Here is a 16,561-nt window from a genome sequence, read left to right on the forward strand (position 1 = left end):
TTGCAATCAATCTGATGATAAGGAACAATAGCCTTAAACTTCAATTACACAGAATGTGATCATCCCCCAAAAGAATTCCATTGTTGTCATTATTAGGCCTATGTTACAAAAAAGTGCACTCGATTATTATATTTTGCATTTTATCAATTAAATAATAGTGCAATGTGTTTTTCTCCTACTATGTAAGTACCTACATCGTGTCTTTAATGTGCCTCTTGGCCCACAAGAGTCTAAAATATTTACTTCCCCGAAAGCATTGGCTGACCCCTGACCAAGAGAGTCATTTGGAATGGGATAGCATGTACTTCATCTTGCCTGACACTGGGGATGGGGTGGGGCGGGGGTGACATTTTCATGCATGCGTGCACGCGCATGATACACACATTGTACCATTATTATTCCCCCCTTCCCAGGGTTCCCATGACACCAGGGAACTCAGACTGTGGCTTCATGGGCTCCCCCGAAGCCTTCATGATAGTGAGCTCAGAGATCTCATCTACCTGCCACCAGTCTCTTGGTGTCCCTTGAACCATTTGCTCCAAAATAAAGTTTTAAAAAGTAAGTAAAGGGGCGCCTGGGTGGCTCAGTTGGGTAAGCATCTGCCTTTGGCTCAGGTCATGATCCCAGGGTCCTGGGATCACTTTGTTTCAGGCTCCCTGCTCAGTGGGGAGTCGGCTTCTCCCTCTCCCTCTGCCCCCTCTCCCCTAATTGTGCTCTATCAGTCACTCTCTCTCTCAAATAAATCAATAAAATCTTTAAAAAAAAAAAAAAAAGAAGAAGAAGAAGAAGTAAAAATGATTGCCAGTAGTGGGCTGAACTTCAGGCTGGATTGCTGGCCAGCCTTTCTAGAAAAGCCGGACACACATGCCCTGGCTCCCCGGCCGCAAAGTGTCAGCCGATCACAGACCAGTCAACTCGGCTCCCGTCATGCACGGCGCACGGTTGGGTGATACCCACGCACAGTCTGGTCAGTGCCCGTGCCAGGCAAGCTTGGGAACATGGGCCACTTACTCAAATCAAGTGAACCTTCACAGGTGTTTCCACCCAACCAGTAACCATGAAAGAGGACAATGACATTGACACCAGGGCAGGACAGTCACCGCAGACCGGAGGCTTAGTCCCATGTGGAAAGCGGCCAGAGGAGCCGGCCCTCTGCCTGAGCCCCAGACCTGGCCCTCAGTGGCCAGGCCCGCCTTCCCTGCCCTGCCCTGCGTGGATCCAAAGTCTCGGCTACCCCCTTCCTTGTTCTTCCCCTCGCCCCCCATGCTGACACAGGTCTTTATTTCAAAATGGAGATGATCTGTCTTTGAGTGCTCCAGTCAGGCAACAGCACATCCCAGATGAACCTCTCTGAGCCTCAGTTTTCCCGTCTCTCAAATGGGGATAAAAACACCGGTATCTTCTTCCTATGGTGGCTTTGAGGATTAAGCCAGGCTTGCGGAACCCTTAGGACAGTACCTGGCACAGAGTAAACACTCCACATGCAGAGCTAGTATTATCACTACTCCTTCGTCCTGGGCTTCTCGCTCCCCTGCGCTGTTGCCCACAGCGGGCCAAGGGACCCACGGTCGGGGTGCTGGCCGCGCCCCCCTCCCTCTGGCGTCATTGGGCACCCGGGCAGTCCCAGGGCAGCGGATGGCTTCTCCACATGCGGACCACAGCGAAGTGCCACACAGGGAAATCCCATGGAGCCCTGGAGAAGGCTCAAGATCTAGGACAGCACCAGGTACCTGCCATCAGTTGTGTGTCCGAAAAAAAAATCAACATGGAACATAGTAAAGGCTACAGTGGAAGGAGTCATGGGAAAGAACCCTTTAAAAGCAACGGATTTGGATGAAGACATGCACAAGAGGATTCCTCTGCACAAAGGCCGGATCTGATATGAGTCCATCCTGGCTTGAAATTGAGGTGCAGAGCTCCTGAGGGCACGGCTGCCATGGGCCCACGTCTGGGAGCCCCACTGCAGCTTCTCAGGGCGCCTCCAGGCCCACGGCCCCTCCCTGGTCAGCGCACACACAGGTGACGCAGGCCGCATGTAGCCGCTACTGTCCATCTCATGGTCCTCCCGCACCTGTTCCCACAATTCCATAGCTTTTCCCCTACTCCCCCTCCCTCCCTCACTCCCGAGTCCCTTAACCCACCCTCCAGAGCACTCCGTTAGCACTCAGACTTACACCTGCTCCATTATGCTCATTCCCAACCAGTTCTTCTCCATTTGTACTATTATTTCTCATTTCAAACAAAAGCTCGAAGTGCTTGTCTATACAATACCTCAATACCCATCAGAGAATGGCAGCACTCTGGATGAAAAAGTTAGCTAAAGGCACTCTTCCTATGGCCTCTATAGCCCCAGATCAGGGCACAGAGCTAGGTATGAAGCGGGAGGGCTGGATTACAGCCTCACTTGGTCATATGGCCAACTACTCTTGAGCAGTGGACGACCTGCGCAACTGTGCATGGTGGCTCAGCTAAACCAAATTGAAGCCTATTTCAGCATCATAAATGGGACTGTCTCCTTTCAACAGCACATCCGACCGCACAAGCAGGGCCAAGGCAAGGTCTTGAAATCCTCCACAAATTCCCTTCTTGAGGCAGTCCCAGGTTGCCGACCAATTATCTGAAAATCTGGGTCTTCCCATCCGTTGCGACGCATTCCTGTGTTTCCTGAAGCCAGTGTCTCAAATAACGGGCCAAAGCACCACAAAAAGTCATCGCCCTTGACAGCTGGAAGGGCCACCTTATTTCAGGGCTGTGGGAACTGAAGGCAAAGGTCAGGAGGGCAGTAGCGGTAGGAAAGAGTATGGGAACCCACCACCCCACTTCTGCTCTGTGTGCTTTCAGCTTCTCCCTTCAGGAATGCCCTGAGTGAAAAGCCAGACAGCATCAAGCCTCCCACCCACGTTTTGAGAAGAGGATGAGGGTGAGTTTTCTGGCTCCCACCAACTCTGTGTTCTTACTCCCTACCTCTTCTGCTAACAGCTCATCATCATCATAAAACTTCTCTCTCCGGTGACGCACTGCGTGTGTGCTGACGTCCCTTCTGGCTGTTCCCGGTCCGCCAAAGCCAGTTCAGGCGTTGACAGGGGTTCCCAGGCCAAAAGGGCTTAGTGAGACAGAAAGGCCTCGTAATACATTTCCCAGTGAGAGCCCTCCCCCCACCCCCCGCCCTCCCTCCGGTGGGAAGGGGGCTCTGAGGCGGTCACTGCTTCAGGGAAGGGTCGGCGCCACAGGACCCGAGGAAAGAGCAGTTGCAAAAGTTGCAGTCGAGTTCTAAATGTTTGAAATATATGAAACCACACATAAAACGGTATTTCCTTTCCCTGGACAAGGTTTAATTTATCCAGCCTGAAGAGGAGGGCATGGTCAGAGAGGAGCCTGACAGAGAGAGAGAGAGAGAGAGAGACATGCCAGTTGGGTCTCAGACAAGGGCCTGGCCTGTGCTAAGTTCGAGAGGAAACTCAGAAGCCGCAGATAAGTTTTGGGAATCAGGAGCAGGGGAAGCAGTGTCTGGAATTTTCCTCACTACCCCAGACCTGAGAGCGGTGGGGAGCATGGAGGCAAAGGAGGCCTGACACGGCGGCGACCTGGTTTGCTCTAAACCCCACAGCATCGTGGAGGGAAAGGCTTCCGAGAGGGGAGTGAAAGCTGGCTGACACAGCGGGAGGCTTTCAAGGTCAGGTGGTGGGGACAGAGCGAAGGAGGGGCCACAGTTGAAGGAGTTGGGTGATGAAGCGAGACCATCCTGTGTGATTGTTCCATTGAGCCTGCAGTCACATGGAAAGGTGTTTATAGCTTGTAAAGCTTTAGGCCTTAGCCATCCTTGTCCATGACTAAAGAGGGGGGTGGCTAGGGGGTGAGGGGGGTCTTTAGAAAGTTAAGATATAAAGGGGCTCGGTCAAAAATAGAATTTGTGGCTGGGGGCAGGGGGGTGGGGCGAGGACAGAATGAACCACGGGGCAATGGGTTGGTTGGAGACGTCAGTGGGAACCCATATTTAGCTTAATAGATACTGATGGGCAAAGGGAAAAAGGATTTTGTTGCTAACAGGTATCCCTGATATGATGTGTCAAGAATGGCACTTCACCTCTGTGCCTCTTCCTCCTCAAAACCCATAACCCCGGTCTCATCATGAGAAAAACATCGGAAAAACCCAAATTATGGGGTACTCTACAAAATCCCTGACCAGTAATCCTCAAAACTGTCAAGGTCATCAAAAACAAGGAAAATCTGAGTGACTGTCACTAAGGAGACGTGCTGACTACATGTAATAAGGTATTCTGAGCGTTAGGGGAGAACTCATGAAACCCAAAGGAAGTACGGGGTTTAACTAATAATAACGTATCAACAAATGTAGCAATAGTAATAGAAGATGCCAACAACAGGGGAGACTGGGTGCCGGCTCTTCGCAAATGTTTTGTAAATCTACAACCAGTCTAAAAGAAGAGATTTATTTAAACACTAAAAAGAAAAATGACTACAGAAACTGAGCTAGGTTAAGATTCTCTGTACATGCATATGGGCATAAAGATATGTAAAAATCAAAGGTGAACGTTCCCACTTAAAACAATACAAGAAGACAAACAAAGCTTTTTCCAAAGAAAAGCACAGGCAGAAGGTGTGGACATTCGTGATGTGTTGTTTCCCCTCCAAAGATACTTGTTGTGACTTTGTAATTTAGAAAAAAAAAAAAAATTAGGACAAACCCAAACGTCGATCAATAGGCGCCTCATTACGTAAAACGTTACATCCGCACAACGAGTGCTGTGGGGTGGGGGCGGGGAGGGGAAGCTGAGGGCAGATCCACAGATCCAAAACAGACGGCTGGGTGGATAAACAAGACCGTGCCAGCTCCCCAAGGGCAAGCCCCCTTCCGACGCAGACCTCCGTCTCCCCTCCCAAGTGCCACGCACAGTGCCCCCGTGTCACCCCTCCACCCAAACTTGGCTCCCTTCTGGGACTCCTCCAAGACTCAGTTTGGACTCCCATCAACTCCGAGCGGCCTCGGCTAAACTGCACCCCCCACCCCAGCCAGCGGGGCCTCCTGCTCTGCCCTCCCGAAGGGCCAAGCCCTTCCTCGATTTCCCTTTTCCCAAACTCTTAGCGGACGTCCACTGACCAGTGTGTGTCCCTGAGGGCAGGGACTTCATCCCTGTAGCCTCATGTGCCCAGCCCAGGGGCTGTAGCATAGTGGCAAGCTCAGTCGATGTTTCCAGAATAAAGGGAGGGAGGGAGGGAGAGTCGGCGAAGAAAGGAAGGGCTCCCCAGCCGTAGCTGAGCCTCAGTAGATTGGCCCTTCCGAACTTGCTCGCCTCCCCCAGGAGCCCTTGATGGAGGGGCTGTGGTTGTGCTCAGTTCTTATAGGAGGGAGGGAACTAAAGCACAGAGAGGTTACAAAAGTCAGGTTACTCCGGCTCCAGAATTGTGCCCTTGACCACCACCGGATATTCCACCAACAGAAAGGATCCCGGGGAGGGGCGCCTGGGTGGCTCAGTTGGTTAAGCGACTGCCTTCGGCTCAGGTCATGATCCTGGAGTCCCTGGATCGAGTCCCGCATCGGGCTCCCCGCTCAGCGGGGAGTCTGCTTCTCCCTCTGACCCTCCCCCCTCTCATGTGCTCTCTCTCTCATTCTCTCTGTCTCAAATAAATAAATAAAATCTTTAAAAAAAAAAAAAGAAAGGATCCCGGGGACCTATAAAAAGTCACCTAATTTGGCAAACAGAAGCTGGCCCGCGACATTCGACGAAGTCGTTTTGAGAGCAGAAGAACTCAAAAGCCAGGTTAGAAGGGGTTTCACAGTAGCGGGCGAGGCGATCAGACCCCCGTCACCGGGCCCGCGCAGCAGCGAGCCCGGCACACCGCGGAAGCTTCCCGAAGGAGGGCACGGGCTACCAGCATCTCGGCCAGAGCGCCCATCATCAGCAGGGCCCCAGAGGGCGGCGATGTGAGCCTCTCTGCAATCTAGAGGCCAGCTCTTCCCAACCCTCCCTCTCCGTATTCTCAGACCTCAGCCCTGCTCCTGAGTTCACGCGACCGCCCTCCCCTGGTCCTGACTCTGCAGTCTTCTTCACCGGCCCCCCTGCGCCCCACTTTAGAGGGTCCCGGGAGCTTGCCTTCGGTGAGCCGGTGCGGTCTTGGCCCCCCACTCTGCCGGCCCGCACAGCAGGTAGGCGTCCTCCACACCCCTCCTGACTTCCCAGGCACCCCTCCAAGGCTCTCCCCATCTACGGCCCACATTCAGCTTTGGTGGGGGTTACGGTTTCCACTTTCAGAGGAGGAAGCAGGCTTGCAAAGGTTCAGTAATTTGCCCACATGAACCGACAGCTCTGCGGCGCTTGTCACATCCTGCCCTACACTCGATGTGCCCGGGTCCATTTTCCACTCTGCCAGACTGTAAACCTTTTGAGTCCAAGAGCTGTTTTATTCAGCCAGCACAGCCCCAGTGCCCGTATCAGTTGATAAATGTTGGGAAAAATGGAAGGGAGACACAGAGGATTAGATCGGTAAAATTAAAGGAAGTTATACACACACACACACACACACACATTTATATATATATATATATTTTTCCTGATTATAATATTACCACAGAGTTCTAAACATTCAAATTCAGGAATGTATAACATAGAAGCTGAGAGCCCTCCAAATTCCACCCATCAAAGAAAACCAGTATTAACAATTTGGTGTATGATCTTGAAGATACTCCCTCTGTGTATACTGACCTGGCATTACAAGCAATTCCTTTTTTTTTTTGTTTTAAGATTTTATTTATGTATTCGACAGAGAAATAGTGAGAGCAGGAACACAAGCAGGAGTGGGAGGGGGAGAAGCAGGCTCCCCGCAGAGCGGGGAGCCCGATGCGGGGCTCGATCCCAGGACCCTGGGACCATGACCTGAGCCCAAGGCAGACGCTTAACGACTGAGCCACCCAGGTGCCCCCCGTTACAGGCAATTCTTTTGCAAAACTGGGATCAGACGACGAGTACTACTCTGTACCATTTTTTCCACCTTGCCTTGTTTTGAATTTGTAGTTCTTATTATTTTTAATGTCTCTGCCGTGCACAGTGTACGGATGTAACATTTTACTTAATGAATCTCCCATTGATTGACATTTGGATTTTGCCTTTTTTTTTTTTTTTTTAATTACAAACAATGCCACAACACACGTCTTTGTAAGGAAAGTAACAGAACCATGTTCCGGGAAGACGAAACGCCTGCGGAACGGAAAAGCGTGTTTGTACAACACACGGGCTATACCTGATGGAACAGGTTTTCCACGTCGGCAAAAGTCATCGAGCCCAGAGCAGGCTGGGCGGGGTTTTCACTTTCCAAGGGGAAGGAACCCCGTTGGGAGACCAACCTCTCCTTGAGGAATGGGTTAGGCACCTCGGTGGACGGGCTCTTTGGGCGAAGAATCTCATTTTTGTGCCATGGTGCAGAAGACCGTGACACCAAACATTCTGGTGCGGAGGGGAGGGCACTGGACAAAGTGCATGTCGGGGAGCCTCCGGTGTCTTTGGGATGTAGGGGGTCAGGTTGGATTCTTGGGGGCGAGAGCGTCTGCTGGGGGGAGGGGGTCAATACCAGAGCCTGAAAACATGCGGGAAGATTTGGGGAACAGTCAATTAATTCAAATAGGAGGGCACTCTGAAACCCGGAGAACAGTCCATTAGGTTGGAGGCCCAGGGCTCCAGTGGAGAGGAAGACTCCGTAAAGTCTTCACCTGATTCCTCACCATCTCAAGTACCTCTTCCCCTCCCCCCACCCCCAACATGTTTTCTTTTCTCTTCCCTTCGAATTCGCTTTTTCCAGTCTCCAGCTCTCTCACAGTGGTGTTCTTAGAGTTGGAGAAAACCATTTTTGCTTCTTCCTTTCTGCATCTGCACCCCCAGGGGACTGCAGAAAGGCCTTCAAGGTCAGAAATTACTTCTGGACGATCCAGCCAAGGGCAAAGGTGTTAATAACCACCGTGCCACCAGGTGGCGCTCCCAGCCCAATATTTCGAATTTCCTGACTAGCAGGACCAGTCATTTGTGTGTGATGATGTATACAGGAGTATGAAAATTTAAATCACTGTAAAAGTTAATACAAATCTGTACGTGTATAAAGGCTTTATTCCTAGTTTGGGGGCAGTTTCAGTGAAGGCAGTGCAAGTTTCTAAATAAAAAGAATTATTACTCACGATTTGGCCCATGGGTCTCAAAAGGATTTAAGATTTAAGAAAAGCAAACACGGCAAAACAATAAACTTTTGCTCCCCCGTTTGGGAATAGGTAGAGAATTTTAACTAAGCGATGAGCTAGAGGAGGCTTCTTTTTATAAATTTTAAGTGATAGGAAATCAAGCTCAGACTTCCCAGTGCATATTCTAAGTCCACTTACTGAGTTTGATTTTGAGAAAACAAAACCAGATTTAGATAGGAAATGTAGCCAGGTGGAGAACGCTCAAGTAGTTGAACGCGTGGCTAGTGTATGTGGTGTGAATGTCAGTCTACCCCCTGCGATGTGCAGAAACACTGATTTTCTAGGACTCGGTTTCTTTTCCATCTCTGAGCCTCACTCTACGCGACTCTCCCGAAGCCTAAGTCAGCCTTGGGGAGGCCTGGGGGAGCCTTGCCTCCCAGGGCTTGCGCGCAGGTCCCGGGTGTGATGTAGTAGTTTCAGAGTGGTGTGTGCGCGCGCGTGTGTGCATGCACCATCCATTTCATAATCATTATGCACATAAAGTTGGCACATTCCCTCTTTTCTCAGAATGAACAACGGGCCTCCCTGGCCCGCCTCTTCCCTTCCCTCTTCAAAATGGGTGGAGAGGCAGCTTTCTCCCCTTGCCCTTCCTGGAGACCCAGATGTCCTCGCGTCGCCTTACCTCCCCAACCCCCTCTATGATCCCCTAAGACCAGTAGGCCTCTAGAAGACAAAATCCAAATAACTTACCCCGCACGTGTCCCCCAAGGCAACGTGCACAAAGCCGAAGGTCAGCTTGGATGGGAACAAAGGAAGAGGGGCAAAGAGAAAGAAAAGGTGACGTTCTCAATTCCTGTCTACCAGTGTCATCTCAGCACCCAAAGTGGTTCATATAAACGGTGCCCAGGGGACAGTTCTGTAAAGACTGGTCTTTAGATCACTTGGTAGGGGATCACCAGGCTCTTATTTAAAATGCAGCCATCATGGGGCGCCTGGGTGGCTCAGTCATTAAGCGTCGGCCTTCGGCTCAGGTCATGGTCCCAGGGTCCTGGGATCGAGTCCCGCATCGGGCTCCCTGCTCGGCGGGAAGCCTGCTTCTCCCTCTCCCACTCCCCCTGCTTGTGTTCCTTCTCTCGCTGTCTCTCTCTCTCTCTGTCAAATAAATAAATAAAATCTTTAAAAAAAAAATGCAGCCATCAGGGGCGCCTGGGTGGCTCAGATGGTTAAGCATCTGCCCTCAGCTCAGGTCATGGTCCCAGGGCCCCGGGATCGAGTCCCGCATCGGGCTCCCTGCTGGGTGGGGAGGCTGCTTCTCCCTCTGCCTTTGCCTCTCTCTCTCTCTCTGACTCTCATGAATAAATAAATAAAACAAAAACTAAACTAAAATAAAATGCAGCCATCAGGACTCAAATGTATGGACCCAGGAGCTCCGGGGCCGGGCCCCCGAAGCCAGTGAAGTTTGGGGACCACTCAGGAGAGCACGGGTTTTCAAAGTGTGGTCCCCGGCCCAGCAGCATCAGCATCCCGTGGGCCCGGCTTGTTAGAGATGCAAATTCTCGGGCTCAGCTCCAGACGCTACTGAATCAGAAACTGGCGTGGGATCCACCAGCACTGAGTTTTAATCAGGCCCTCAGGTGACTCTGATGCGTGCTCCAGTCTGAGAACAGGGTGTCAGAGAGTAGTTATCCTAAAGCCGCCGTTCTCAACTTTGCCTGCGTCCTGGAACCACCTGTAAGCTTTCACAACCACAAGGCCTGGCCATCCCCCAGACCAGTTCAACCAGAGTCTGCGTACGTGGGGCCCAGGCATATGGGGATTTTTAAAAGCTCCCTGGGTAATTTCAAGGTGCAACCAAGGTTAAGAACCTACTAGGACAGGTGGGTGAGTCGATATCTAAATCTCTGTGACTGTCTCACAATAAATATGTCCTCCCTGCTGAGATACCCTGGTATTATCCCCAGCCTGAGAATCTCTGCGGTTACAAACCTTGCGATTCATGGGACAGAGTCATCTCCCACCTGTGTGTTTGCGTGGACTAAAGGCTTAAACGTAGGAACCGAAACCGTAAAACTCCTTAAAGGAAACATAGGGGGAAGGCTCTTTGACATTGGTCTTGACAATGATTTTTTTTTTTTTTTTTTTTAGCCAAAATCACAGGCAACAAAAACAGAAATCAACAAGTAGGAGCACATCAAATGAAAAAGCTTCTGCCCAGCAAAGGAAACCATCAACGAAATGAAAAAGGCAGCCTACAGAAGGGGAGAAAACTTTTGCAAACCACAAGTCTGATTAGGGGTCAATATTTAAAATACAAAGGAACTCGGGCGCCTGGGTGGCTCAGTTGGTTAAGCGACTGCCTTCGGCTCAGGTCATGATCCCGGGATCGAGTCCTGCATCGGGCTCCCTGCTCGGCGGGGAGTCTGCTTCTCCCTCTGACCCTCTTCCCTCTCGTGCTCTCTATCTCTCATTCTCTCTCTCTCAAATAAATAAATAAGATCTTTAAAAATACAATAAAATACAAAGGAACTCGTAGAGCTCAACAGCAAAAAACAAAACAAAACAAAAAACAAGCAAAAACCCCACAACACAACAAAACAAAAAAACCCAATTTCAAAAATGGGCAAAGGAACTGAATAGACATGTTTCCAAAGAAGATACACAACCAGCCAACGTATATATGGAGAGGTGCTCAACATCACTAATCACCAGAGAAATGCAAATCAAAATCACAGTGAAGGGGCACCTGGGTGGCTCAGTCGGTTAAGCGACTGCCTTCGGCTCAGATCATGATCCTGGAGTCCCGGGATCGAGTCCCACATCGGGCTCCCTGCTCAGCAGGAAGTCTGCTTCTCCCTCTGACCCTCTTCCCTCTCCTGCTTTCTATCTCTCATTCTCTCTCTCTCTCTAATAAATAAATAAAATCTTAAAAAAAAACAAAAAACAAAAAAACAAAAAAACAAAATCACAGTGAAGGATGGAGACATGTCCTTTTTGGCCTTCACCCCTTCCTGTGCTTCTCACGGCAGACAGAGTGACTTGTCATGTCGGCCACAGTGGGGAAATGGTCTCTGCTCCTGTTTGCTCCTGTCTCCCGGCTCTTCTTCTCTTGGGACCGTCTGCCCATGAGCACAGCGTACCCTGTCTTTGCTTCCACTGCCCTAAGTTAGCTCTGTATGGCAGGGAGTCCTCACTCTGGATTGAAGGTTTGCATTTCTGTTTCTCGACCTATGCCTGGGTGGGTCAACTCAGCTGAGTCGGGGTATTGGAGGGTCACAAGACGGCAAGTCCAAGCTCTGGGCATCACATTTGGCCAATGCTGGATCTGAGCCCCACCTGGCGACGGTGTGTCTTGCTCAGCTGCCGAGAGATGTAAGTGACCTGGTCCCTCAGACACCAGCAATTCTGAAACCTGCAGACTTTCTGAGTGGAATTCGAAACGGCCAAGTGAGCTTCACCAAGGCTGGGCGTGGTTCAACTTGGGCGACCAGCCCCTCTTAGGGAGAGATTAAACCCTGCACATCACTGTCTCTGAAGAAAGCACTTTATATTTTTGGATATAAACCTCGATATGGTCTCTCTCAAGGAGGCTTTTTGAATGAACTTTCATGAAAACAGGCTGTATCAGGAAAAATGTAAACTCCCATGTGACCGTGAAGACCAATTATACCCAGAGTTAGGGCAAATATCAGAATTCAATTCTGATTCTTACAGATAAAGGACCATCACAGGGTTGGGGTGCCTGGGTGGCTCGGTCGGTGACGCGGCTGCCTTCGGCTCAGGTCATGGTCCCAGGGTCCTGGGATAGAGCCCCGCATCGGGCTCCCTGCTCGGCGGGAAGCCTGCTTCTCCCTCTGCCTCTGCCCCTCCGCCTCCGCCCCTCCCTCTGCTCCTGCTCTTTCTCTCAAATAAATAAATAAATAAATAAATAAATAAAATCTTTAAAATAGAAAAAAAAGAACCATCACAGGGTTTCGTGCAAACCAACATTTGGCACTACTTCGAATGTTTGGATTTTCTTATTTTTCTTCTTGTAGGATCATAGGAAAAAGCAGAACTGGGGAAATATAGGAACTTGGATCAACAAAAAGGGACTTTCCTCAAATAAATTTTAAGCAGGAAGTGGTCAGTATTCTCATGGTTAGAGAGAAGATTAGGGAAAATAAAAAATTATATTTAAAAAAAGCCTACAGAAATGAGCTCTGGGTATCTGAGACATTTCTGGAAAGTTTGATAGATTTACAGCCAAAGAAAACAAGAGTAGACCAAACAGTGATTGAGAATAGGTAATGAAGGGAAGAGCTAACAAATTGACTGTCATTCCTTACATGAAAAAATTTTAACAGTATATGAATATAGTACATGAAATGTGGAGCATAAACTTTATACATAGCAGAAATGATTAGTAGAAGAAAATTCTCAGATACTGTGTGCTTAAAAAAAAACATTAAAACTATTCACCGTTCAAGAATATAAAGTCGATCATATATCTAAAGTAATAAAATAAAAATAATAATATAAGCTAATATTTATGGAGCGCTTGGTAGATATCACACCCCCTGCTGAGTACTCTTCGTGGACTATATCACTTAGTTCTACAACTAACCCATGTAGAAGTTAGACTTAGCAATTCTAATAACACACATACATACACATAAACACAAATATATACACCCATGCGTATATATGTATGTATATACACACAGAACCGCACGTATATATGAGTGGATATCTATACACATATATAGATAAGCATGTGAGCATTCCATCATCTTTGACTTGGTTAACTTTGTGGGAAGCGGGCATGGAGCACCCAAGCATCATGCCCACCCAGGGACAGTGCTCCTGAACCCACGGGTCAGTAGGATGAAAAGGACCACTAACCCTCAAACTATCAAGTCTCAGCAGGCTTCAAAGATGCCACTGATGGACCGGTGGGATGAGAGTGGTGGCAGGAGAGAATGGTTAGTGGTTAGATTATTCAGAAATATGAGTGGGGGGTGCTCAGCAAGAGAGGTTGAGAGTCGGAGAGCCAGGGACATACTAAGAGGGATTCCATTTTTGCTTAAACCACAGTGAAACATTGGGGGCCATCATCTATGAAAAACAGAAATGTGTCATAGGGAAAGAGGGCTGCTCAGGTTTTTCATCGACACCTGCACTTGCAAAGGGAAATGCATGACCCCCCCCCCCAACTTGAGACACCAAGCCAAAGCAAGGGAAATAAATGCTCAAAACCAAGATTGGTTAATCTATGGTCTTTAACATTGTTTTATATTGTCCTCTCATCAATAAACAACATTTAACATACATCCCTACATATTTCTGTATTAATGCAATGGGTATATGATGAAATAGCCACGAACACACTTTTGAAAAGATGATACCTATTTTTTTAGTAGACATGTAAAAATTTATTGTAAAATTTGTAATTATAGGAATGATCTATCCAAAGTAACAACAAAATCAATATTCACTTAAAATAGAAATATATAATGCAAATTAAGCTACTACCCATCATATTTTTTGTGTGTGCTTATTATGAAAAATGTCCACTGTTGTTTCATGACATGGTCTTAAATCAAAATCATAATATCCAAGGGAAAAACGACTCTGTGGTTTCTTAAAATAATCAAGTCCTCTTCCAATCTTAAACATCCATCCATTGTTAAACCTAATTTCTCGGTCATGTACTGAAGAAGAATATTCTAATTCCAATAGCACACCGTGATTCTGGAGTGACTCTTTTATTTCTTGCAGGCCACTACTTTGCTGCTGTTTCCCACTACCTACATCCAGAGAGGTGAGAAGATGAATAGTTTTTACTTTACATGGTTTCTTAATAAGCATCTCACAAAATCGAAGAAAGTTATATAGCTGATGAATCTGTCTAATATAAGGATCTTGCACCCAAACTTCTGTAAGTGTTTCATTAAGGTGTTTTTGAAAAAGTGACTCATAACTGAAACCTGTTGCATTCTCTTCTATTTTAATCTGCTTGTGATATTTTCCATCTTCTTTTTCTTGATCCAAGTATTTCTTCACTATTTCTGCTCTATCCATGTAGCCCGTAATTTGTTTTCTGAGATTCCATTTCTTTGTATCATCTTTGGTACCTCTCAGAACCTGCATGAGCAGGTCTATCCCCTCCTGGTAACACACCAGAGCCTGCTGGTACCGGGACTCCGAGTCTAGTTCCACCGCCCGCTTCAACGCCGTGAGTGCAGCCACGCTCTGACCATCCAGCTCCTTCCCGGACTTCGCCATAGTTCCGAAACTCCCCTGCGCCCCAAGCTCCAAGATGATACCTATTTTTATATTTTCTTCCCACACCTCACTTTGGAGACCCAGCCGGGGGTGGCAGGAAATGAACAGCAACAGCCATGAGGTTCTGCTAGGTGGCGCTCTGCACCGTATACATAGAACCACGAATTCGGTCAGATAGTAGGGAAATTATAGCAAAGGCGCCCTTTAAATTGTGAATATAAGGGGCGCCTGGGTGGCTCAGATGGTTAAGCGTCTGCCTTCGGCTCAGGTCATGATCCCGGAGTCCTGGGATCGAGTCCCACATCAGGCTCCCTGCTTCTTGGGAGCCTGCTTCTCCCTCTGCCTCTCTCTCTCTCTCTCTCTCTCTCTCATGAATAAATAAATAAAATCTTTAAAAAAAATTGTGAATATAAGCAGCTCTGTCAGGACTTAAGGGACTGTGAATCCAGTTGGCCACTTACCCGTCTCTACCTAAATCTGTCCCCTGTTCTTGTCCAAATTGTCTTCACGTTTTAGCCTCGAACAGAGCTACCAATCTTATGTAAATTATATCCCTCCAAAACAAGTGCCTAGGGGGACCCTAGCAGCCGGGTAGGAGCTCTGAGGGTTAGACACAGAGGGAGAGCCCGCGGGCTTTCCTTGCTGAAGTGACCCCTCTATTAACCGTCCCGGGTGTCCCAGAGGAAGCTTCGGTCCTTCCCAAACTGGGCTCTGCGGACCAGCTGCGCCAGAGGCACCTGGGCTAGTTTTAGAAACGTAGATCCCTGGGCCCCAGGGATCAGGCTCTCCGGTGTGGAGGCCTGGAATCCACATGGTTTCCAAGCGCCGTAGGCGATTCTGGTCCCCAGTACAACTGGAAAACCAATTGAACTGGTGGGACAGAGCTGGGTCCGTTTGGGGTGGGACAATGTCCGTCCTCGGTGACCTTGGGTAGCTGGCTTAACCCCTCTGATCTCACCTGTATCTCTGCGTTAACCCATCATCTTTAAGATGGAGCTCCTAATACTAGCCTCACAGAGGCGATGTGAAGATTTAATGGAGTAAATGAAGCATTAATTTGCATTCACTGCTTAAGAAATGTGAATTCCTTCCTTCCGCCACACCCCATTTCATAACACTGTCCGGGTACCAGTAACTTCATCTTATACTGTTCTTCCTAAGATCCCCCTCACTCCCTCCTTGCCCTGTCATTCCTCTTGGGGGCCTTGCCCTTGGGAATGGGAGCCAAACTCGAGATTGTTTCAGATTCATTCTCTCCATTCAGAACACGTTTCCTGTGTTCTGTCAACTGAGGTGGCCAGCTCTGGGCAGTTGATTATCTCACAGATTAATCCATCATGATGTGTTAATGGAGAAGAGTTGTGTGTTAAAACAATAACTGGCAGGTTATAAACTAGCCGGGTATTTCAGTTCCCGTGGTTCACTCGAAAGGCAACGGAATCGTGGGAAATGCAGACCCAGGACAGGGAGGTGGGCGCTGCAAACCCTTGTACTTAGGGTGACGGAGGCCTGCTTGGCGGGCTCCCATATGGACCTGGCCCTGGGGGGGGGGGGGGGGCTTACCCCCCGTCCCGGGGGCGCTACAGGTCAGGGAACTGGTTCTAATTTCCAAAATAGCCCAAGTACTCTGCTGAGCGGTGTGGTCCCTAGACAATGAGCCTCAGTTACGGGTTCATGGAGGTGTTACTACACTTCTGCTCAAGATGTCGACTCATGCAATTCACCATGATGGAAGTGCCTAGAATCTACAGCCCAGTGCATCCCGTCGGCCCATGAGAAGGGAAGCGGTCATGTGTATCATACAAGACAGATGGGGCTTCCTAGCTGGCTGGGCAGTCTGGCCTCGGCCCTCAGGGCTTGCCCCATTCAGAGCCGTTTGGTGTTGTGTGGAAGCAGCTGCCCGCCTCACCCTGCCCCACTGGGGGGCTCTAGGGCGGTCAGGAAACGGCCACGCGGCCACCAGGACTTCCTCTCTCCTTCCAGATCCTACCAGACTGTTGCTGGACCACGCTCCTCATGAGACACCGGAACTCAGACCTCCTCAGCCAGTGTGAGCTGGGGCTCTTCCAAAACAGTTAACATAATTCTCCAAGAGGGAGAAGGGATCCATATAAATGT

General features: G+C 49.0%; 1 protein-coding gene across 2 annotated transcripts; it reads right to left on the reverse strand.

Moving 5' to 3' along the window:
- Positions 1–13,693: 13,693 nt before the first annotated feature.
- Positions 13,694–14,443, reverse strand: LOC113931265 (MIT domain-containing protein 1-like). 2 transcript variants are annotated; one of them, XM_027609057.1, is made up of 2 exons: positions 14,055–14,443; positions 13,694–13,961 (listed from the first exon to the last, which is right to left on the reverse strand). In XM_027609057.1, the coding sequence occupies exons 1-2, from the start codon at positions 14,441–14,443 to the stop codon at positions 13,694–13,696; spliced, it is 657 nt and encodes a 218-aa protein (XP_027464858.1). The 2 variants fall into 2 exon arrangements, with proteins under 2 accessions (XP_027464858.1, XP_027464857.1); XM_027609056.1 differs by having other exon boundaries at positions 13,694–14,443.
- Positions 14,444–16,561: the final 2,118 nt, after the last annotated feature.

This window comes from Zalophus californianus, chromosome X (assembly GCF_009762305.2).
Source record: "Zalophus californianus isolate mZalCal1 chromosome X, mZalCal1.pri.v2, whole genome shotgun sequence".
Lineage (NCBI taxonomy): Eukaryota > Metazoa > Chordata > Mammalia > Carnivora > Otariidae > Zalophus > Zalophus californianus.